The 23,629-nt window shown below is 40.9% G+C and overlaps 2 protein-coding genes across 2 annotated transcripts; both read left to right on the top strand.

Moving 5' to 3' along the window:
- Positions 1-4,466: 4,466 nt before the first annotated feature.
- ripk2 (receptor-interacting serine-threonine kinase 2) lies at positions 4,467-13,023 on the top strand (the record flags this gene model as incomplete). The annotated part of the gene is made up of 11 exons (XM_083889506.1): positions 4,467-4,666; positions 5,492-5,645; positions 6,471-6,626; positions 7,118-7,275; positions 7,905-7,954; positions 8,052-8,213; positions 8,594-8,679; positions 9,862-9,963; positions 10,720-10,816; positions 10,910-11,107; positions 12,494-13,023. The coding sequence occupies 11 exons, from the start codon at positions 4,467-4,469 to the stop codon at positions 12,877-12,879; spliced, it is 1,749 nt and encodes a 582-aa protein (XP_083745632.1). The 3' UTR covers positions 12,880-13,023.
- Positions 13,024-15,414: 2,391 nt separating this feature from the next.
- Positions 15,415-22,703, top strand: LOC310927908 (Y+L amino acid transporter 2). The gene is made up of 10 exons (XM_083890331.1): positions 15,415-15,546; positions 15,706-16,255; positions 18,456-18,581; positions 18,666-18,810; positions 19,648-19,771; positions 19,915-20,018; positions 20,094-20,190; positions 20,277-20,426; positions 22,019-22,202; positions 22,331-22,703. Exons 2-10 carry the CDS (start codon positions 15,736-15,738, stop codon positions 22,423-22,425), a joined length of 1,545 nt encoding a protein of 514 aa, XP_083746457.1. The 5' UTR covers positions 15,415-15,546; positions 15,706-15,735; the 3' UTR covers positions 22,426-22,703.
- The last annotated feature ends 926 nt before the right edge of the window (positions 22,704-23,629 follow it).

Below are 23,629 nucleotides of genomic sequence, written 5' to 3'. Positions count from 1 at the left end.
CCTGGGGGCCAGAGCGCATCTATTGTGTTCAAGAGGGGGCCGGCCTAGAGAACTAAAAGTGGGGAAAAAAAAACAACTGTTCACAATATTGCATCATGATATCACACGCATACTTAATAATACTATTTATGATGCAAAATTGCAAAAACAGACATATTTTACATTACATAAATAATAGTGTGGACAACGGTAATTGTCTGTACCAGAAGCCGTTTTGGCCACTGCCATTCATGGCTCGGGCCCTAACAAGTGTATTTATACTGTATATGTAATTGAATGTCGTATATAATACATTTAATAATGGGATAGTTAGACCAAATGTCTTATTATTACTGTTATAAAAAACATTATATTCTATCGCTGGAAGCTGTGCCTCAGTAACTCACTGTGTTTAATAGAAGGTGAGGTTGTGGGCCATGTTTTCGTTATAACATGATATAAAGTGGGGGGCCGCATGTGGCCCCCGGGTCGCCAGTTTGAGACCCCTGCTCTACAGCAAGCTGCTGATTTATCCATTAATCAACTTCTGTCCAAACTATAAATTCATAAACTGAAAATGCTACTGCTTTCAATTTGGAGGTGGTTTGGTCTGGTTTGATGTCTGGAGGCCCCAGGGCCCTTTTGGCTCTAACGAAGGGACAATTATAGATCACGTGTTGACAGATGGATAGTCCAGAAAAATATACCCAGGTACAAAGAGCGGTAGTCCATAACATAAACAAAGCAAAGAGAAACACAGTAAAAAAAAAAGAAAAGCAAACAATCTGGTATAAATGGCGAGGAAATGAGGAACACATGTACGCTCAGACAGGGAAGTGTCAGTGATTGGACGGTGGAAAAACAGATGAGACTGATGGGACTAATAAGAGGAAGAAACGTTGGGGGAAATCTGGTAGATGGAGTATGACAGCGCTGAGATGCAAATCATGACATGACGCAGACACACGGTCACAAAAGAAAACCCAGTAAAGACACAACATGTATTTCCATCATAAATCCTCATTGTGTTCAGTAAAGCAGCGTGGTACTATACACTCTGCTGGACTGGATACAGACACATGTCAAAGTGCAAACCCCTGCTTTACTCTTCCAATAAAGTAAGTGTAAGTGTATGTGGCAGCTGATATGACAGTGTTTAAAGTGTCTTAAAATGACTCAAACAAATGTCAAGTCATGGAACCATGAAACGCAGGATTAGAATAATAATCATAATAATAATAGGATTATATAATCTGCAAGTCAGTCATTTGTTTGTCTACTTATTTCTCACTGGGGTGACATTTATGTGGTTGCTTTGAACACACACACACACACACACACACAACACACACACACACACACACACACACACACACACACACACACACACACACACACACACACACACACACACACACACACACACACACACACACACACACACACAAAATGCAAGACAGACCACAAGCGTTCCAGTAGATGGCAGTAATTCAATATTTATGAATGCCAAATAAAAACAGACCGGACTAGTAGTGGGTGTTTGTTAAATCAGTCTAAACGTAACTTAATGAAATTACCCTGATCCAAATAAATAAATGTGCATGTATAGTAATCACCCAAGAAACAGAAGCTTAATGCCCAGTCCAATACAAACAAACAACAAGAACAGCAACAACAACAAAAAATAAAACTACAGGCCCACCCAAGTGCATTCTGGTCCTGTGATGCCAAGGGCCTAACCAGTCTTATTAAATAACAAAAAAACAATAATACATACTGATAATCAAAAACCTCATTGTAACAAAAGCAAAAAATAGTTTACATCTAAATACCAAAGCAAACAATTAGCTCCTACGGCTTTAGCAGCATATAACTTGAATCAAATTGATTTGATTTTTTATTTTTTTTTTCTATTACATTGTATTTATTGAAAAAAAAAAGAAAAGAAAAAAAGAGTCTGTTCTGTGTTGTTCATCAGCAAAACTTAACGAAATGATGAATGACATGCCTAATGGGACAAAGTGTTTTTTTTTTCAAATAATGTTTTAATTTACTGTAAAGGTGCCATTTATAAGAATGTGGCCAAAAACAGTTACTACATTCAAATTCAAAAAACCGAGGTCTTTTAGGTTCCGTTTTCTGACGTAACTGACAACCCGTGGTTGCTCGGCAGCTAAGACTCTACTGACTGCAATGATTGGTAGACTGCCGTAGGTGGCGCCACATGCCAAAACATGATTTCAAAACATAAACATGATTTGCAGTCTGCAAAATATTTTTTTTAATGCAAATATTTTGTCTGTACTGTTGTTGTTGGTGAGTTCAGTTTGTTATATGAACATTATTCCTGAGTCTCTGTGACATATTAGGAGGATTTTATGGCCAGTGTTTTTAGATCTATTACATTATGCACCTTTAAAGACATAAATATTGAGCGTGGCTGGAGGCACTTCCTGTTCCTGTTTTAAGCTCGCCAGCCTTCAAAAACATCACACCACAGGGCACCAAGTGTAGAAGTGAGCAGAAGAAGTCCAGTCACAGATGGATGGGAGTGTTGAAGATTAGAGGATTAGTGGAGACTACCCTCTACAAAAACCTGAAATCTCCAAAAGAGGTGGTGGATTCACTGCATTGTGGAGCCAGGTCTCAACATGGGAGGAAGTGAAAAGTTGAATAAAGTGAGAAGCGAAGAGACGTGGGGCGACAGCACAGGCTGCAGGCAACAAGTTCCCTTTTTTATTGAGTATAATTGTGGGTATTTTGAATGGGTTTTTACCTTTATCTGACTTATCTGGTGTTGGTCTAAAATGGTCTGTGGTAAAAGTTTCGTACATAAGTACAGAACATTATTGGCTGAGGCACGTGTGTCTACAGGCCTGTATGTGCTGTTCTCCTGCATTATTATCAACAAAGACAAATAAAGTGAAGGGGAGAAAAGGTTTAAGACAAGGATAAATGTTGTGTCATTGCCATCTAGTGGACAACTGACCATATACTTGTTTTGGTGGTTATATCCCATTAGTTGTATTGTATGCTGATGTATGACCACACAAGTGCAGACCTGCAACTCAGAGGGGAAGTAATAATATACAGTCTAAGTATAAATATAATATATATAAATTAACTAACTTTGGTAGAAGTTTAAGTCACTTTTTATAATATTACTTAAGTAAAAGTCTTAAAGTAGATGACATTTACTGTACTTAAGGATCAAATGTATTTTTTGAAGTAAAGGTATTTTAAAAAAGTGAAGAGTAAGTGCGAGACTACAAGACTGTGTGTTCAATTCCTGGCTCTGCTGGTGTATATATGTGTCCTTGGGCAAGACACTTAACCCCATGTTGCAGCGTGTTCTTCTGATTTTATTTGGTAGTAATGAGTAACAAAGATAGTTAGAGGAAATGTAGTGGAGTAAAAATAAAAGATGCAAGAAAATAACAAAGTTAAATACAAATATGTGAATGTTGTACTCAAGTACACAACACTGATAATATATAATGTACAATAATCAATAGGACTGAAATAATTTTCGACTTGGGTGAACAGGGGTGGGATTTAGAAGTTGGTTAACTATGTTAAACTAAATCAAGGTTTATTCTTGTTATTACTGATTTAAATATTCAAAAACATCACATACAACATCATCTTACACTTGTATTGTGGAGCTATGTTACTATTACATTTAATGACAATAGATTCATAGAAAAACTAAAGCTTAAACAAGATATTTAAGAGGTGTTTTTATACACGAATGTGGCCTATTTTCTCCAAAGCATTAGTTTTCCTATTTTTGAATGATTGTGTATTTTCTTCTTCTCTATGATATGTCTCGTGCAACATTTTTGCGCCATAGAAATATTATGTAATAAGTGTAAGTAAGTTATTTTTGTAGGCATACGTGGTTTGTTAGGAAAGTCCCATGTGTGGGAAAGTCCACGGTGTTCGATCATTTCATTCGCTCATTCAGGCTCACAGGGGGGCGGGTCCTTGCTCCAACCGAAACTGAAATTAACTCCGCAGGAGATTTTAATTCCTCTCCCTAGTCGTGTTCGCGTTATATTTTATAGCACGTCGTATTGTGCGAAGGTGTAAAAGCCTGCGGCCGTGAACGCATCATTTAAAAAACCGGAAGCGTATCGTCATTAGCAACAATAAAGCACCTGCGTTCGTAGAAGCGGTTCTCAGCTGCTCTGTCGTTGTTGTCATTTAGATTGTGTCAGCAGGCACAACGAGCTCCCACTGTGGGGAGGACGTGAGTCTGCGTGTATATTTAAGTGTAGCCATTAGTTGTGCGGAATTTAACTGGATTTTTAAACCGTTTGTCCAGCCTGTCGTTAGCCTTTAGCCTGTTAGCGCTGTTAAGGCACGCGTGTTGATGGGAGGGCTCCTCGTCCTCGCTGCGTGAACCTAAAAGAGGCAGTTCTCCTTTCAGCGAAAGCAGACATCTTCCGAAACTACCCTTACAATTCAATTCACCGCTAACTGTCATGGAGTCGTGCGCGACCGCGGGCTGTGTAAACATGGGCAGTCTGACCAGCACATTGCCAGTGATCCGCTATCAGAAGCTGACCGACCTGTACTACCTGAGCAGAGGCGGCTTCGGTACAGTGTTCAAGGCGCAGCACTCGGACTGGAGGACCACCGTGGCCATCAAGTGCCTGAAACTCGACTCTCCTTTCGGGGAAAGGTACCACCTACACCTCACTTCAGTTTTTAGTTTGTGGGCTACAGTGTTCCGCACACAGCATGTTTTTATTGAGGCTAGACTGGTGAACCTGATTATGAGTTGGGCCTTGTTGTGATGTGAGCAGGGACAGCAGACGCACTGTTGTAACCACATAAAGACGAGCTGAAAGAGACAGTTACATTTAAACTGAACTGTATACTATACTTTCCCCACTAACAATATTTGATATATTTTATAAAGCCCAACATATTCTGTCTGACAGCATGGTAAACCACTGAAACGATTCTAAATATACCACACAGGAAGTCTTCTTCTTCTTGCTTCCACATCTTGTTTTATCTTCTGTTCCCATTCACATCAACAATATTACAGTGTTCTGGTTCTGCCCATCCCCTGTCCACACAGGCACGTGTGCTGATCACTGTGTTGTTCTGTGTTGTCACTTTTTTACTCAACTATGTAAAGACTTTTCAATGAAGACCAACATGTCTTGTCTGATTTGCCATTGAGAATATTTAATTCATAAGTAAATATTAGCTGGTTTTGTGATCCATTTAGTATACAGTCTTACCTCCTCAACTGCAGTGTGGTTCAAGAGAAACTTTTTGAGGTGTAAATTTTATAATAATCTATCCTAAATGTTTCAAATTAAAAATCTTCCCTCTTATTCCACTGTGTAATGATGTGGCGACATTTGGCGATTGGCAGAACGTTGGCATGTTCATTTACTGGGTTTTATTGAGGTCACACTGTGGCATGATCTGTAAATAATACATTTATGCAAATGCGTATAGTAAAACGTTGTGCGTTGTTTTTGTGTTTCAGAGAGAGGAACTGTCTGCTGAAGGAGGCAGAAGTTCTCCACAAAGCCAGATTCAACTACATCATCCAGATCTTTGGCATCTGCAACGAGCCAGAGTTCTTCTGCATCGTCACAGAGTTTATGAGCAACGGCTCTCTGGACCTGTTGCTCCATGAGGTAGCTTTCAAACCCATGAGGTCATCATCTTCCTCTTTCATTTAGGAAACGAGAACTAATATGTCACTTATCAGAAACTAATAGCAACTTGCTCTTGCTAATTTGTCACTGAACCAATTGCTGATCTTGTTTTTCCATTTGCATTGTGTGTCTGGGAGGAGGGACTTGGGACTCCTGTTTTTGTTTCTCTTTCATGCAATACTCATCCGAAACATGTTTTGACGTTTAAACATGCAAAACTTGGGTTTGCCCTGGCTATATATTGTTTGGGGGAAATTCCCACCTACATGTCATCTTGGTTTCATCAGAGCAGGGAATCTTCTGTTATGTTATGTTCAGCACACTTTCACTCTAGAGAGACTTTTTCAAGCCACTCTGCCACAAAGCACATGTATGTGTTCCAGTGATGCATTTGTCAACTTTGTCTTTGACCCTCTTTTGCTTTGTTTGGCCTGACAGTCAGCTCTACTAAGACTCCTGGCTGCTCCTTGCAGTACATTGTATAACAAGTATTATGGCAGCGACTGTGTCCTGAGAACCATAAAGCTATAAAGCGAAACCTTCACATATAGACAAATGACCACTACATTCAAACCATTGTCAAATTAGGTCACACAATGGAGCTCATCTTATTAAGCGTGTGTGCGTGCATGTGCGATAAAACAAGGGTCATAAAACACACTGTTGTAGTAATTACTCTGAAGTCAACAGAGGATGATGGAGGTTTCACACTGGACACTACTTTAATGAACAATGCTACAACACAATGCGGAATGACACATTTACTGAGGTGTTTTTAACCTGTTCTTTTTTGTGTTCCTGCAGAAAGACATGTACCCTGTTCTGGCCTGGCCTTTGCGACTGAGGTTTCTGTATGAAATTGCTCTTGGGGTTAATTTCCTTCACAACATGAACCCGCCCCTGTTACATCATGACTTAAAGACACAGAACATACTGTTGGATGGGGAATTTCATGTTAAGGTACAGTGCATTTGTGTATGTGTCAGTGAGAACTTGGTATCGTGATGGATGGATGGATGGATGGACGATGGATGGATGACATGGCTGGATGACATTCCGTTTACATGAGCACTTGAATGTAAACGCACTCACTGACTGATATAATCATGTGCGCTGTGATGGCTGTTTGATTTTTGTAAATGTTTTTGCAGGCCTATGAGTTATATATTTATATTTATATATCTATATATATATATATATATATATATATATATACATGTCTTGACTTTTTTTTTTTTTTAAATGTGGTTGTCATGAAAACAGAATGACAGATTTTTGGTGGAATTGTAAAGCCCCCCTGCCCCAAATAATTCTAGTCTATGATTGACCTTTGAAGATCTGCTTCAAAATATTCTGTATCCCCAGTCACTTACCTAAATCACTACGTTTAAAGTTAAATCAGACTTTCTAAACTTTGTGTAGTAGTGTTCATATACTGTTGTTTTGTCCAGATTGCGGACTTTGGCCTTTCGAAGTGGCGCCAGCTGTCTGTCAGTAAAGGATCAGGGTCTAAACCTACAGAAATGGGTGGCACAGTGATCTATATGCCTCCCGAGGAGTATGAACCGTCCAAGAGCCGCCGCGCTGACGTGAAGCACGACATGTACAGGTGAGACAGATGTCCTGTTTAGACCTGGTATTTAACATCCATCACACAATTCCCTGGTGGTTTGAAGATGCGTGTGATTTACATGGATACGCTGATTTGTTTATCGTCACCACCACAATATTAACAATGCTGAGGCTTTTATATCATTAGTTACATATAATTATGATCAATGGTTACAGTTTTGGGCAGAACCTGTGAATGGGTGAGCTCTTGGAAACTTCTAAACACTGCTGTGAACTTCAATAAATCAAATATTTCTATAACAGTCAGCAGTGCCAGGGATTTTTTTCCTACTGTATTTGAAGGTGAATCGACAAGGGATTACACTTTTGCACATGGAAAACGGAACACTGTGCAGCCCACAAGCTGCCAAACCTGTTAAACACGTCAAACAAGGTTTCAGGAACCTATCAGAGGGAGAGAGAGATGACTTTTACTAAATCTGTAAGAAGAAAATCTTCTTCTCTTTGTGGCTTTTTGGCAATTTGTTCTGTATCGGGTCAATCAGTCAACACTTCCGCAAAGCAGCTTCTTTTTTTTAGCTTGTTGTAAAATCCCTCTATGCCTGGGGGGAATACCAATGACACTGATGACACAATTCTCTTCTCTTCTCCATGATTACGTAACAGCTATGCCATTATTATGTGGGAGGTGCTCTCCAGGCAAATCCCATTTGAAGGTAACACTATTTTCTTGTGTTTAATAGCCCTCCAGCTTTTTATTTTTAAATTTTACAGAATAAATTACACATTAAATGTGTGTGTGTGTTGTCACAGAGGTGACAAACCCCATGCAGATCATGTTCAGCGTGCTGCGTGGGATGCGTCCAGACACAAGCTTGGACAGCCTGCCCGTGGACATCCCCAGCAGAGGGACCCTCATCAGTTTGATGACCTGTGGCTGGACCGCAAACCCTGACGAACGGCCCTCCTTCCTCAGTAGGTTCACATTTCTAGCAGAATATCACAAACCCAACTTATGTTTCCCCCTTTCACAATCTACAATGACCCTGGTCATGTTAAGCAAGAGTCAAAAACATTTTTTTTTCACTGACGAAGCAGTGACTAAGTGTCAGCTTCCTGTCACGTTGTTTATATTTTCTTCTCTAAACTAGCAGAAACAGCATTTGCTCAAAATGTGCATGTTCATGTTACACCATGGCTTCCCCATTTCTCATGAATGGCTATTACTCGACCTTAAATGACCGCACACCTGACTTTTATTAGTAGTATAATAGTATTTTTAGTATAAAAATTTAACAGAATGTTCCTAAAAAGAATCACAGTCACTTAAAAGCTGTTTTTGTCCACCGTTTCAGAGTGTTTGATTGAGCTGGAGCCCATGGTGAGAAATTTTGATGAAATCGATTTCTTAGAGGCTGTACTGCAGATCCAGAGGTCAAAGGTAAGTCATATTGTAGTAAAGTTGTTTATTTTCTAACAGTGTTTTGTTACGCAGTAAACGCCTGGCTCCAAAAAAGCAGAAATAAATGTGAAGAGTGTTAGAATGGTCATGTGTTGCTTTTTAATGACATCATCCACTTGTTTGTCTGTGCTACAACAGCTCAAACCCACTATGGAACAACAGCATGAACAAGCAAATATTCAATACTACTAGTGTAGTGTTCTTTAAAATAAAATAATATACAAACAAGACAACCATACCTAAGATCCCATTCTGCTTCCTGAGGTAGAAAGTAGAATTAAAACGACATATTTACAGTACTACAAGCTAATAAAATGAGGTAAAATACACACAAAAAAAATCATACTTATTTATGGCTGAATCTGGGCTTTAGGCTAACTTCAGCCAGGATAACTGATGCATCCTGGCCTAATCCCTTATATTGGTTTGTCCAATTTCTCCTGACATTGTCACACTAGGTCTTTTCTTTGAGTGAGCAACCCTTCAAGGCAGACATCATGTCCTTTGCATTATAATGATTCAATTCATTGTAGTGCAGATTATGGATATGCAAATAGGGTCGGAGGCAGAGTTTAGTTTGTTTGCTTTTGAAGAAGATTACAAAGTGAATGGGGATGATTTGTGCAGGAAAAGATCTTTCCTGATTGAACAGCCAGACACGCTCTTCAGTGTTTTAGTGTCTGCTGGAGGCTGTGGGCAGTTGTTGATTGCACAGGGCAGGTCTGAGCTGTAAATGTGTTCAACTGAAGCAGAACCCTTGGAGATTAATCTAAAACATTAATCTAAGTAATTTACCAACATTTAACAACAAATGCTGAATGCTGAAATCCTAAGAGCTGTGTGTAATCTGGGGCAAATCTTACTGTGACTAAAAGACAGTGACGGGTCCAAAAGTTTTAGGTCATAATTTCCTTAAACACATCCTTCCTCTTTTCAGTTCTCTCTCTTACTCTCCCTATGTGTGTGAATGTGAAGAATATGTTTTTTTCACTATGCGTGTATAAGATCCTCCAACTTAATACTATGATATATTTTAGTAACTACCTTGATAGAGTCAGTCACTGGTGCTGTCTTATTTCACATTTCATTTATTCTCTCTGTCAGTTTTGATTTGTTCTCCTGCTCTTCTTTCTCATGCAACTCCTCTTCCTCACTCTGCAGTTAAGGCAGAGATCTGGCTGCTGTTCAGCTCAGACAGTGTGTGAGAACAGCAGTGAGGAGGGAACCCGGAACATGCTGAACAACAGGCCCAGCCCCTGGCCGGTCAGTATCAACACATTTCTTTCTTTCTTTAGGAGAAGGTGTATATCAGCTGCCTTGAACTGATAAGTTTGTAGAAATATCAAAATAACAGTGATATGTGGTGATGTAGTTTAGTTATTAAAGAGGACATACTGAATGACTAATGTTTTTGTGGTCTGCCTCAGTCTAAGTACAGGAGATAAAACACGCAATGTTGACTTGCGGGCTCATTTGTACGTCAGTGAGACATTCCTGGAATTGTTGTCGTTGAGCTCCGCTTTGTCCCTAAAAAACGTGAGAGTGCAGGCGAGGGCAATAGTATCCAGAAGAGCGGATGTCCACAAAGTGTTCTGTTTTGCTCCACAGTGCAGCACAGAGTTCTACACAAACGTCCAGCCTCAGAGGATTTACGTGTCCAGTGGATACATTTTATATATGACGTCAATGTGTCGGCTAGAGTCGGCAAATGATGGCTTTTCTAAATGCTAACTGCTATTAGCTGCCGGAGCCTCAGTGACGCTGACGTAGTTTCCTGTGTCTCATTTGCATTTAAAGAGACAGGCACTCAAAACAGAGCATTCTGAACAGGGTGATTGAATTGCTGTGGTGCTTCATCCTTATGGTATTTTGACCAAAGCATATCACAGACATGTTCATTAGGACACTGGGGAACTAGGTTAACTTGTAGAAATAGGGTATAATATGTCTCCATTAAGTTTTTCATAATGTACTGTATAATTGTGTGGAAATTATACCTTGGTGTTTGTTATGTTACAGGAGAGCAACACATCAGGCCCAGGTTCTTGTTCCTCCCAGGACACAGACATTTCTCTACCAGGTGCCCTCATCAGCAGTAATGGTGAATCGTCTAAAGGTAATTACTGCAGGACTGCAGAATTTTGTGCCTTTTCATTATTTCATGAGTGGTGATCATACTTCTTACTCTCATACTCTTTCTCATCTTTAGAAGATGACCAGCCAGGCTCAGGCATAGCTCCTTCTCTGGATCCTCCAGAGACTCTGATCGATTGCCAAAGAGGCAATCCCGACTGCTTCCAAACCGCCAGGTATATGAATGATCTGAACTGTCCCACCAATCAGGACCTGCCCAAGTGTGAAACTCAACTGGATAAACTCACCCTCAAGCAACAGCCTCTGCAACAAGGTACAATCAAGTTGAAGAACAGGCTCTCTGTCTTATAAATAATCTGACTGCACCTATTATCACTCTGCTTGTGCACAAAGGTAGATGAGCATTGTTATTAAATTGGCTAATTGTCCTGGAGAGAAAACGCCCCTCAAAAACAAGATGGTACATCTCAAGTGGCTACCTGGGAATGCTTAATTAATGCAAGTGTTACTACAATTGTGTCACTCGGTGATAATTCTGTGCTGCACATAGGGACATGGCTCTAGTAAAGCAGTAAGGCTGTAAAAAGTGCACACAAAAAGTTTAATCAGTGAATTCTTCTGCTCAGAAAACACGGTCGTTTGACACTTTGATGGGACAGATATGTGCCCACCCGCCCCTGCAGTACTGGTGTATGTAACCGGTGTAGTGTTGCAGGCTGCGTCCGAAGAATTCGCCATACGGTGAATATCTTTGGAGGCAGTCTCTGTTTATTTCTTACACAAGACGAAAAGAAACTCCCATCGGCATGTGAAACACGGGAAAATTTGCCCTCTCTAAAAAAAACATACGGTAACTCTTTATATAAGGGAACACATATTCACCATTAACTCGGTGCTTACTAACATAAGTAGCATACTAGCCCGTTATTAGTAAATATTAAGCACGTATTATCACCTTATTTAGGAAAAATCTTAATTCATGTCGTAATAGAGGTAGAATAAGGTGTTAATACGTGCTTAATGATCACTAATAAAGGGCTAGTATATTACTTATATATTCTAGTAAGCACCTAGTTAATGGTGAATATGTGTTCCCTAATCTAAAGTGTTACCAAACATATGTACAGTGTGTAAAAATTTAGAAAGAAAACCCGCATATGTGCTTAAAGATAATATCATTAAGCACATATGTAGATTTTCTTTAGTGCATATTATGCACTAAACCGTACGGAAATAACACAAGCACACATGGTACGTACCTCTCCCACAGTATGCAGCAGCAGAGGGGGAGAGGTGAGGGCGAGACACACCCTAAAATAAAAGGTGGGCTCCCCAAAAGTGAACGTGGGGGACAGAAAATCACAAAGGTTCCATATGACTACCTAAACTCCTGTGTCGGATCACAATATAAAAATAAAAACTTAACGTACAGGTTTGTAATACATTGCAGTATATTACAAATATGCTGCAGCAACTGACCCTGTTGCATATACATACACACACAAACACTGAACTCAAAAGTGAGGTTTGATAGTATTGCTTGACAGAGCCATTTTCAGATGAAGGACGCAGCATACAAATAATATTACACTGTGTCTGTTTTGAGGACCAAACAGAGGCAGAAAAATGACATCATCAACAGCACATCATTTATCATCCATTTTACCACCCACCCCTGCTCTGTCACCTCCCCTCACAGATTACTTACCACCACTGCAGCAGTCTCCGCCCTCACCGGGCCCCATAACTCAGTGGATTGCGACACACCGCGAGGCGATTGTGTCTCAGATGACCGAGGCGTGTCTGAACCAGAGCTTGGACGCCCTCCTGGCTCGCTCCATGCTGATGCGAGAAGATTACGAGCTGGTGACGAACCAGCCCACCCGAGCCGCCAAGGTCCGTCAGCTCCTGGACAACTGTCACAGGCACGACGAAGACTTTTGCCACATTGTCGTCCGCAAGCTGCACGACAACAAGCAGATGGGTCTGCAGCCGTACCCCGCCGAGATCGCCTCTCCCACCACAACCCTTGTCCCCAACGCACCGCCATTGTCCATGTCCTACAACATCCCCAGGAACATTTAGTGGCAGACGCAGTCAAACAATGGAGATAAAACTATAGACTCTGCCAACTCTACACTACAGTTTACTGGTTAGCTGTCGTCAGATGGTGATTGTGTTTGCTGGAGGATCGGCAGGGTGAGGAGTCACAGGGACAAAGTTATGTCCTCTCATCGATCAGAGATGTTTTCGATTCTGTGCTCATCAGATGGAGATCTGGGGGTTTTATTCAGTTCATGTTAATCAGGTGTTTTTATTTATAGTGTTTTTATACTGAATGGATGTATTACAGGGTTTAACTCCTTTTGGTAAGTGATGCCTCTTTGTCTTCGAACACTGCGGTCTTTATCTTTGTAGCCGAGGATTTTTATGTGCAAGTGTGTGTGCGCGGCCTTCTTTGTAGAAACCCTTGATGCACTCAGTTGATCTGAGACAGATACGGGTGTGGGCTGTTGTGTGACTGTTGGAAAACCTGCAGCAACATTACAGTTAAATCTTACTGTAGTAATCTTATGTTAAGTTATGGCTAAAAGTGAACTCCTGATTTTCCGGTCGAGTGAAGTGAGGGCGCAAAGTGTCTGTGTTTGTCTGGAGTGCATTTATGCATTCAAATGCATAATCTAAAAAAAGTTAGCGGTTTGTTAATTCACCTGACATGTTGGAAGGAGGACTGATGGGGGGGGGGGGGGTTGTGTGTAGGAAGAGGAAGTTTAGATTGTATCCTAATAGAATCAAAGGGATGTGTGTATGTTCAACAAAAGATCTTCCAATCGATGAGGTTTAATCCTTCTCATTAGTGACCTCATGTCTTTGTTTCTATGATTATAATTTAAATCATGTTCACCTGAGACACTTCAAGAGTTACACTTCTTCCAAATGCTGTGGGCACAGGTTGAAAACGGTCACATTTATGAACCTACCGAGCAGATACAGGGTCCAGTCATCATCATTATTCTGCTTCATTAATTCCTCTGTTAACTGTTTATTTATTCCACCCACTCTAATCACTAACTTATCAGTTTAGTGTTAAAACTGTAGCACAAATAAGATGACGTCTATTCTTTGTGCCTAATTATTGTTAAGAAACCTATTGTTTTTTCTATAGGTACATTTTCTGTTGATCGAATAATGATTTTATTGTTCATGTAAAGATGTTTGTCATTAATCCTTTCTGGCTCCATCATTGATTTCATGTTCTGAAATTGGTGCTTAGGTTACAGTATTGTAGCTGTGCTATTTGCTCTCTGTGTGTGTTTATTTATATATATATGCACACACATTCCTCACAGAATAATATTTGTTTTATTTAAGTTTCTCTACAAAGAAGCACTTTATTGTTGCTCGTTATGTGGATGCATATTATTGTTGCTGTTCTGTAAAACACAGATGAGCCATAGCAGGTCGCTCTCAGAGCGAGAGAGAGACGAGGAAAAACCACAACAAGATTAATCTACTTCCAAATGATTAGCTCGTATCGCTTGGTCTCCAACTGTGCCTCATTCTGTTTATGGTCTCAACATAAAAGCCTTTTTTTTCCACATTTCTAGAATTGGGTAAAAATGCTTCACTTATGTTGCACTGTAGATGGTAGTTTTGTGGTTTTTACATGACCTCAAAACAGTTAATGTATGTAGAACTGCTCAGAACACCAGCCCATAATTAAGAACATAGTTAGTTGATGTCATTATTGTTGTGAGTTAATCAGACTATGGTTTAGTTGATATGTAGCTGTGGTTTCTGCAGAAACTATGATTGTGTGTCTCATCTCATCATTAAAATAGGCACAGTGTTTTTACTTCTGCCCGCTTTCTTTGTTTTTCCCTGATTCCTTTGTATGTTATCATTTGGCAGCACATTTAAATTGTGTAATATTATCATTTTTATAAAGCTGCCGATTGAAATGCCAGTAAACAGAAAAAAGTTTATGCGTAACCGTGGACTTATATAGTTACAAAAGAGACACAAAACGACCACAAAATGAAGTACAAAAAATAATACAAGGGATGCTTGCGCTGCGATGCATTCTAGTGAGAACTCTAGTAACTAGTAACATACAGTTCTCACTAGAATGCCTTGCGCCATCGGCACTAATAAAAAATTGCCTTAAAGATATGCAAAAAAACATCAAACGATAACCGAGACAAAATGACAACAAAGAAACCAAAAATCACCAAGAAACGGCAAAACATCAATGCGTTGATGTGAATAATGCGTTTAACCGCTTCAGTTTCACACACTCGCCGACTGCCTCTGTCATGTTTTCCTGGAACACTTAAAGTGAGCTGAGCATGGTTATCAGTTAATGGCGTCAGGAGGGCTGCTGTGTGAGAGGCCTTGTTGCCTGTTCAGTGACAGATGATGAGCAGGTATCAATCAGTATTGTCCTTTATTCACATCACCATATCAAACCTGACCCAGAAGCAGCTTCGCTCCCACTGTCTTTGTCGTGGAAAGCTGCCTGGGGGCAGGGACGAGGTCTGCTCGTCTCTGAAAATAGCACAGGGGGGAACACGAGAGTGTGGGTCGACTGGTGCTGGAAAAACAGCCGTTGTTTTGGACTGTTGGGATTGCAACACTGACCATCCTGTTGCTGCCTCTCAGATGTGACGGTTTTAGAGGAGCGGCACTCGTATTCGAGACGATTCATGTTCTACAAGACAACAAGCACACTCTTAGATTTCCCCAGAACAGGTAAATTTCTATTTTCTTTGTTAAACATTTGAGGTTTTCACCCACAATTGTTCATGTTTACTGTCCATGACACTAGCCTGTCAGTGTTCAGCTTTAATGTTTCAGCTTGAAGTCATGTCAACTTATTTGGAATGACCCTTTTATCTAATTTTTTTACAGAATCCTCTCCATATCAGCACTGCAGGTGTAATGGGGGACTTGAGGCAGAAGATGGTGGTCATGTCACAAACAATATGCCCACACTCGTGGGCTCCATCTGATGAGGACCTGAAGGCCCCGAGCACGGAGAAGGAAGAGAAAATGAGCTTGAAGCGAGAAATCTCACTCATGAACGGAATCTGCCTCATTGTGGGCAACATGATCGGCTCCGGGATCTTCATCTCGCCAAAGGGCGTGCTCATGTTCAGTGGCTCGTACGGGCTGTCGCTGCTCATCTGGGCTCTCGGGGGCATCTTCTCAGTGTTTGGGGCTCTGTGCTATGCAGAGCTGGGCACCACAATCACAAAGTCTGGAGCCAGCTATGCCTACATCCTGGAGTCCTTTGGCGGCTTCCTGGCTTTCATCCGCCTGTGGACGTCCATCCTGCTGATTGAGCCGGCCAGCCAGGCGGTGATTTCACTCACCTTTGCCAACTACCTCGTGGAGGCTTTCTATCCCACATGCCAGCAGCCCTACAATGCTGTCCGCCTCATCGCTGCAGCCTGTCTGTGTAAGGAACTCTGCTGTGTCTGAATGAGTGTGACACACTTAAACATGTGTGGCAAAAACGGGGGTCTCGGTCTCAGTGGGAGCACATACAATCAGCCTTCACTGTCACGTCAAATGACTGCATGAAATGAGGGTTTTTTTCAACGTGATGTAACAATGCTTATTGTTCACAAATGTGTAACAACTGTGACTGGAACAGGGAGGAACATAGGTGACGGACAACAGAGTTAATTTGCTTTTTAGCTGTAAATACTTTTCCCAAATGGTAAACAACCCCTGTTTTGAGTAACTTTTAAAGGAGACATATACCCTATTTCTCCAAGTTAACCTTGTTCCCTGGTGTCCTACTGAACATGTCTGTGACATGCTTTGGTCAAAATACCATAAGGATGAAGCACCACAGCAGTTCAATCACCCTGTTCAGAATGCTCTGTTTTGAGTGCCTGTCTCTTGCAGATGTGCAAATGAGACACAGGAAACTATGTCAGCGTCACTGAGGCTCCGGCAGCTAACAGCAGTTAGTATTTGGAAAAGCCATAATTTGCCGACTCTAGCCGGCACATTGCCGTCATATATAAAAATATAAAAGTTTTCACACTTTGCCTACTCATAGGATCTCCAGAGTCCCAAATATAAGTATTAAAATGATTTGTATAATGTGTCCCCTTTAAATATATATACATATGTATACAAACAAACGTCTGTTACATTCAAACCACAGTTTGAATGTCACTCAGCCCCACACTTGTGTCGCCTGGTGACATCCCCGCGCTGCACACATGAAGTCGTTTGTTTTACGTTAACTCCGTCATTTGTTCGAGTAAAGTGAGATGGTTGCAAACAGGTTGGAGCACGACTGAAAACACAAGTTTCAGAAGTGAATTCTACTAATCAGAAATACTAGTCTTTCAGCGTCCACGTCCCCTCCCGCCCTGCCCTGCCCCTGGACGCCCCGTGCACACACACAAACGCTCCAGCAGTCGGCTCTGATAGCTGCACTTATGCTGTAATGTCACCAAGTTCATTCACACTGTAGCTTTCACATAAAATGCAGTTGTTGTGAGTGGAGAGTTCAGCCGTTTATTCTTGCAGTGGATTTGAATCGGCTAAAACTTAATTCCACTATCATTGTGTCTCAATGCTAGTTTAACTTTCAGCTGAGGAAACATGAGGTGGCTTTCATTCACAGGAGTCTGTAGGTCAGGGTGAAATACTGTATGTCCATTCATCCCAGTGACGCGAGCTATAGTTGAACTGCCAGACCTGTAAAAATAATACTGTAGATCACAGCTGGGGTTTGTGCTTTGAAGAATCTGCCTGGCACACATGGTATTTAGGTTAGAGAGCTGCACTTGCATGAGTCATGCAGTGCTGAGGTCCATGTGAGACAGAGGCCAACGAGGGTAACACTTTATAATAAGTACACCCTATTAGCATTTGTTAAGCATGAAAAAATATTGTGTGTATATATGCAAGAAATGAACTTTGAATTAGGGCTGCATGAGATTCCGATGCAGAGGCGGTGTGTTACGTACAGTGAAGAGCATTTAGAGAATCAGAACCCCATTTATGTTATTGTTAATGTGAATGCGGACGACAGAGAAACATCAGCGACACACGACAATGTATTCAGTGATTTACCACGCTGTCGTGTCCAAAGTATAAACCAAACCGCTGATCTGCCGCATTGTCACATGGCTTCTATGCTGCTGCACTTATGCTCGTATAGGAATATGTTGACAAAATGTGTAACGGCACAGTAAACGTTTAACAATAATCCCCCTAAATTGTACACTGCAAAACAAATGTATTCGACCATCACCCAAAGCTACAGCTGTCCTAAAGGAACAGCATTGGTAATTATCAAATATTTATGTTTCTGTAATGCTTAATACACCAGTATTTATGTATATGTGTGTATATATGTATATATATGTGTGTGTGTGTATATGTGTTTATGTGTATATATATATATGTGTGTGTATATATATATATATGTATATGTGTGTGTGTGTATATTATGTGTGTGTGTGTATATGTATGTATGTGTGTGTGTGTGTATATATATATGTATATATATATGTATATATGTATGTGTGTATATATATATGTGTGTGTGTTTGTGTATATATATATATATGTTCTCTCTCTATATATAGAAGTTATAAATCACTGTTTTATTTTCCCCCTGCGTTGTCCAGGTATCCTCATTTTTATCAACTGTACCTCTGTGAAGTGGGGCACTCGAGTCCAGGACATCTTCACGTATGCCAAACTCATGGCGCTCTTCATCGTCATCGCTGTAGGCATCATGAAATTATCTTCTGGTAAGAGGAAGAAGTCGTCGACGGGCGCGGGAACGAGTAAACCTTGTTTTGTTTCATGAGACTCAGACTTTTCTGTTTGTTCAGGAGACTCAAAGAACTTAGAAGACTCGTTCGAGGGCTCGTCCACAGATCCGGGAGCCATAGCTTTGGCTCTCTACTCCGCTCTGTTCTCCTACTCTGGCTGGGATACTCTCAACTTTGTCACGGAGGAGATCAAGAATCCAGAGAGGTAAAGAATAGCAGCTTCAGTGAAATAAATCACGCTATATTCCAGTGAGGCATTTAAAGCTCCAGTGGGTTAAAATAAGTAACATGTAATGAATGGAGAGACTTTCCTGTGCATGTCAGGGAACAGGATGCTGAGCTTCTACATGATTGGATGAACTGTCTGAAAGGCGGGGCCAGTTTTTGATTGACAGCGTTCCAGAAACAAACACAGACAGCGGAGCCTTTTCTGCCTCAGTCCTGCGTGGATTAGACGAGATATAGACCATTTTCATTTGTGCATATAAAATGTGAATTAAAACACTATTATAGCATTTCACTTTTCCATAATTATTGCGTTTCATTGTTCTAGTTGGCAGCACTTACGTAAGAATTTATGGTAACATTTTAGATTAGGGAGCACATTCACCATTAACTAGGTGCTTACTAACCTATAATATAAGTTGCATACTAGCCCTTTATTAGTAATCATTAAGCATGTATTAATACATACAAAACTAAATATAACCTTATTCTACCTCTATTACAACATGAATTAAGATTTTTCCTACATAATGTGTTAATACGTACTTGATATCTGTACTTAATATTTACTATTAAAGGGCTAGTATGCTACTTGTATGCTAGTTAATGGTGAGTATGTGTTAGGGAACATCTAAACATCTGCTAAATATCTAAAGTGTTAGCGAATCTATGTATAACTCTGCCTGAAATGAGCTTCACCTGTTCCACTGACTTTTAAACACACAGTCGGTTATTGTATATTCCATATGTGACAATAAACCCTCCTAAATGTTACACACTGGACCTTTAACTGCCTTATGTGTGCTTGTTGTTGCAGAAATCTGCCTCTGGCCATTGCCATTTCCATGCCCATAGTGACCATCATCTACCTGCTGACTAATGTGGCGTACTACGTGGTTCTGGACATGCCGTCTCTGCTGGCCAGCGATGCCGTCGCTGTGGTAAGACCTGAGATATTTTTCCCTCTGAGGTGAAAACCAAGCTGCAAAAATGAAAGCACAAACTCCCTGTAGTAAACCGTCAGTGAAGTGTGGATGACGTGATGCTCTGAGGTATTTATAGGCAGAGTGAATCTGATCCACAGACATTTGGGAATGCAGTCCTGGGACCATTCAAGTGGATCATCCCTGTTTCTGTGGCCATGTCCTGCTATGGAGGACTCAATGCTTCGATCATTGCTGCCTCACGGTCAGTACAAACGTGTGGACCTGCACTGGCTTTAGGCCAAGAACACCAATAACAATATCTGCATTAATCATGTAGGTTGTTCTTTGTCGGAGCCAGAGAAGGTCACCTGCCCAACAGTTTGAGTCTGATCCACATGGAGCGGTACACACCTATACCTGCACTGCTGTTCAATGTGAGGAACATAAACATTCAATACCAACTACAAATCCTACCGTCTTCTGTTCGAAGAAAAGTTTTTACTGCTCTGTTTGTCTGCAGGGCTTAATGGGCCTGATCTTTCTGTGTGTGGAGGACGTGTTCCAGCTCATCAACTACTTCAGCTTCAGTTACTGGTTCTATGTGGGTTTGTCTGTGGCCGGACTCATCTACCTGCGCGTCACGCAGCCAAACCGACATAGGCCTGTCAAGGTGCCACTCACTCATTCACTCACTCACCCTCTATGTTGGTGTTAGCCAGGCTGCCCTCGCTATCTTACGTCAGTGATCTTTAACCGATCTTTATTCACCGTCACAATCACAGAGGTCTGCAGGAAAGTCTCTTCTTGTGGTACCTATAGGTCGGGATTAAAGCCTTTTCTGTGGTCACTTCTAAGTTGTGGTAGAACATTCCAAATTCCACATAAAAGGTCCCATATTATGCAAATTCAACTTATTAATAATTGAAATCCTTATATTTGGGATTCTGGAGGTCCTATCAGTCGCCAAAGTGTAAAAAAAGATGACTCATACATGTTTTTGTAGTCCTACTCAGTCTAAGTACACAAGATAAAATACGCAATGTTGACTTCAGTGCTCCTTGGGATGTCACAAGATGCTAAATTCCTGGAAATGTTGTCTCACGGCGCTCCGCTTTGACGGTATCTGAAAACCGGAAATCTGCGAAAATGTTATATTCTTGGCTCCACAGTGCAGCACAGAGTTCTATACAAACTTCCAGCCTCAGGATTTACGTGTCCAGTGGATGCATTTTATATATGACAGCAATGTGCCTGCTAGAGCCTGCAAATCCCAGTAGCCTCTGTGGCTGATGTAATTTCCTGTCCCTTAAGTTTCATTTTTTTTTTAAAAGAGATACTACTAAACAGCTTTCTGAACAGGGCTGTTTTGGCAGGGTGATTGAACTGCTGTGGTGCTTCATCCTTATGGTATTTTGACCAAAGCATGTCACAGACATGTTCATTAGGACACCAGGGAACTAGGTTAACTTGGCTAGTCTAAAAACTAGGTTTTTACTGCCATCCTTGACTTCCATTCATTCGGACTAAGGATGCACGGAGATGACAAATCAGATATTGGCAAAAAGACAGATATCGCCAGATTACCAATATAATAAAGCCAGATTACCGATATAATATATTATATTATATCGGTAATCTGATGATACGTTTTAAAGCCCTTATCTGCCGATACCCATGTTGTGCTGATAATATTGTGCGTCCCTAATTTGGACAGCCTAAAGAAGTCTTACGATTCAACACACGCACACACACACACACACACACACACACACACACACACACACACACACGCACACGCACGCACACACACACACACACACACACACGCACACACACACACACACACACTGTTGCTGGAAGTGATGATTAGCAGTGACGACAGTGCACTTTGGAACGATGGCGAGCAGACGGAGATAATTTTCTGTGAATATTGGTACATTTACAGTAATAAATGCATGCCTTGATAAGATTCCATTTATTGCACTCTATTATAAAACCCCACTGTGATCACTGTACTTTTCAACTGTGAAACTGTACTGTTTATTCCACTGTTTTTTATCAGGCAGGTCTACGGACTATTTAAGAATTTTGAACCATATCAACTGTTAACAAACTACACTGTTTTCACACAATTCATTTATTTATGAACACCTCAATAAGAGTCATGTTTAATGTATTACCCTGTAGGCCTCAGTCATTCACTTTGTAGGAGCTGAAACTAAAGTGTGGACACATGTTATTTCTTCTTCTTCGTCTCCACAGTTGACTCTGGTCATCCCCTTCATCTACTGCGTGTGCAGTGTGTTCTTAGTCATCGTCCCTCTGTATGGAGACACCATCAACTCTCTCATAGGAATTGGCATTGCTCTCTCTGGTGTACCAGTGTATTACGTGACCATTTACCTGCCTGAAGAGAAGAGGCCCAAATTTATACGCAAATTAAACGGTAAGCCCGGGGACTCGCGTGGTATTTCGACAAATGTTTGTCACATGTTTTTTCTCGTCCTGTTCTATCTGAACAAATAAACCCTCTGACCCCCCTCCCACCCCCCTTCTTTGTTTTTCCTCACACAGACTTTGCCACGCGACACACCCAGATGCTGCTTTATTGCTGCTTGTCTGAACTCGATATTCAGACGGAAACACAAGCAGGCACGAAAACGCAGTGAGCTGCAGAAAAGCTCTTGTTTGTTTGTTTGTTTCGTTGCCTCCGAGGCGCGACCTGAGACGAGATAGACAGCACGGCGAGGTGTTGACTCACATTTGTGAAGACTCACCTGAAAGGAAACTTGAGAGACTGTGAATGTGACACCCTTTTCTACAGAGAACGACAAATGTTTTATATTCAGGATTGAATGAAATGTTGAAAGAAATCACATTTTTATTATTTTTCGTGATAAGGTGTACAGTACTAAGTAATGTGTATAAATGACATTAAATACTGCTGATGTTGCATGAATCGGATCAAGTTCTAGTCATTTATTTAGCAGGAGTATGAGCTTTTCTCATCAGATTTTGTTTGGTTAAATATGAAATATGCTGTCCATACAGCCAAACATCTCAACAGTAAAGTAGATCATCCATGTGACTGCTCCTCTTCTAACGTCTACATGTAACTAAACCCCCCGGAGTCCGTTTGTGTCCTGCATGTGGTTGAGCGTGTAAAATTGGACATTTTATACAGAAATCGATTATGGGGCTCTGAACCACCCTGTCCTCCAAAAACACATGAAAAACATGCAGACGCCTGACGGTCACGATGCTGCTGCTGCTGATGATGATGATAGTCCTTAGTTTCTCCATTGAACATATATCATCAGCAGCAGCAGCAGCATATCAGATGTGTCAATGGTTGTTTATTTTTTCACATTCATACCGATGGGAAATTAAGAGTCTCAAAGAAACACAACCTCAATCTGAGTTTATTAAGGCCAGATTATCAGCAAAACACACCTACACACACACACATACAGGGGGCAAACATGTAAAATACACTAAAACATACAACATGTTCTCCCCATTGTCCTTAAATTTGCTGTTTTGTGTGTGTGTACCTCGTATTCCTTATGTTGTGGGGACTACATTTTAATTAAAATAAGGCTGAGGTCAAGGTTATACGTGAAGGTCAGAGTAGGTCTTCACGAAATGAATGTTAATCAATGCAATGTCCTCTGAAGCAATGGAAACCAGTCTGTGTGTGTGCGCGTGCATGTGTACATGTCTTACATAAGCTGTGAGGACCAAACAAACTTAAACAGGCTTTTTGAGTTTTAAGACCTGGTTTTAAGGGACTAAGGATGTACGATGTGTGTGTGTGTGTGTGTGTGTGTGTGTGTGTGTGTGTGTGTGTGTGTGTGTGTGTGTGTGTGTGTG

The sequence above is a fragment of the Microchirus variegatus genome, assembly GCF_963457635.1.
Source record: "Microchirus variegatus genome assembly, chromosome: 5".
Lineage (NCBI taxonomy): Eukaryota > Metazoa > Chordata > Actinopteri > Pleuronectiformes > Soleidae > Microchirus > Microchirus variegatus.
Note: the sequence above shows the minus strand (reverse complement) of the source record. Positions and strands in the feature narration are given on the sequence as shown.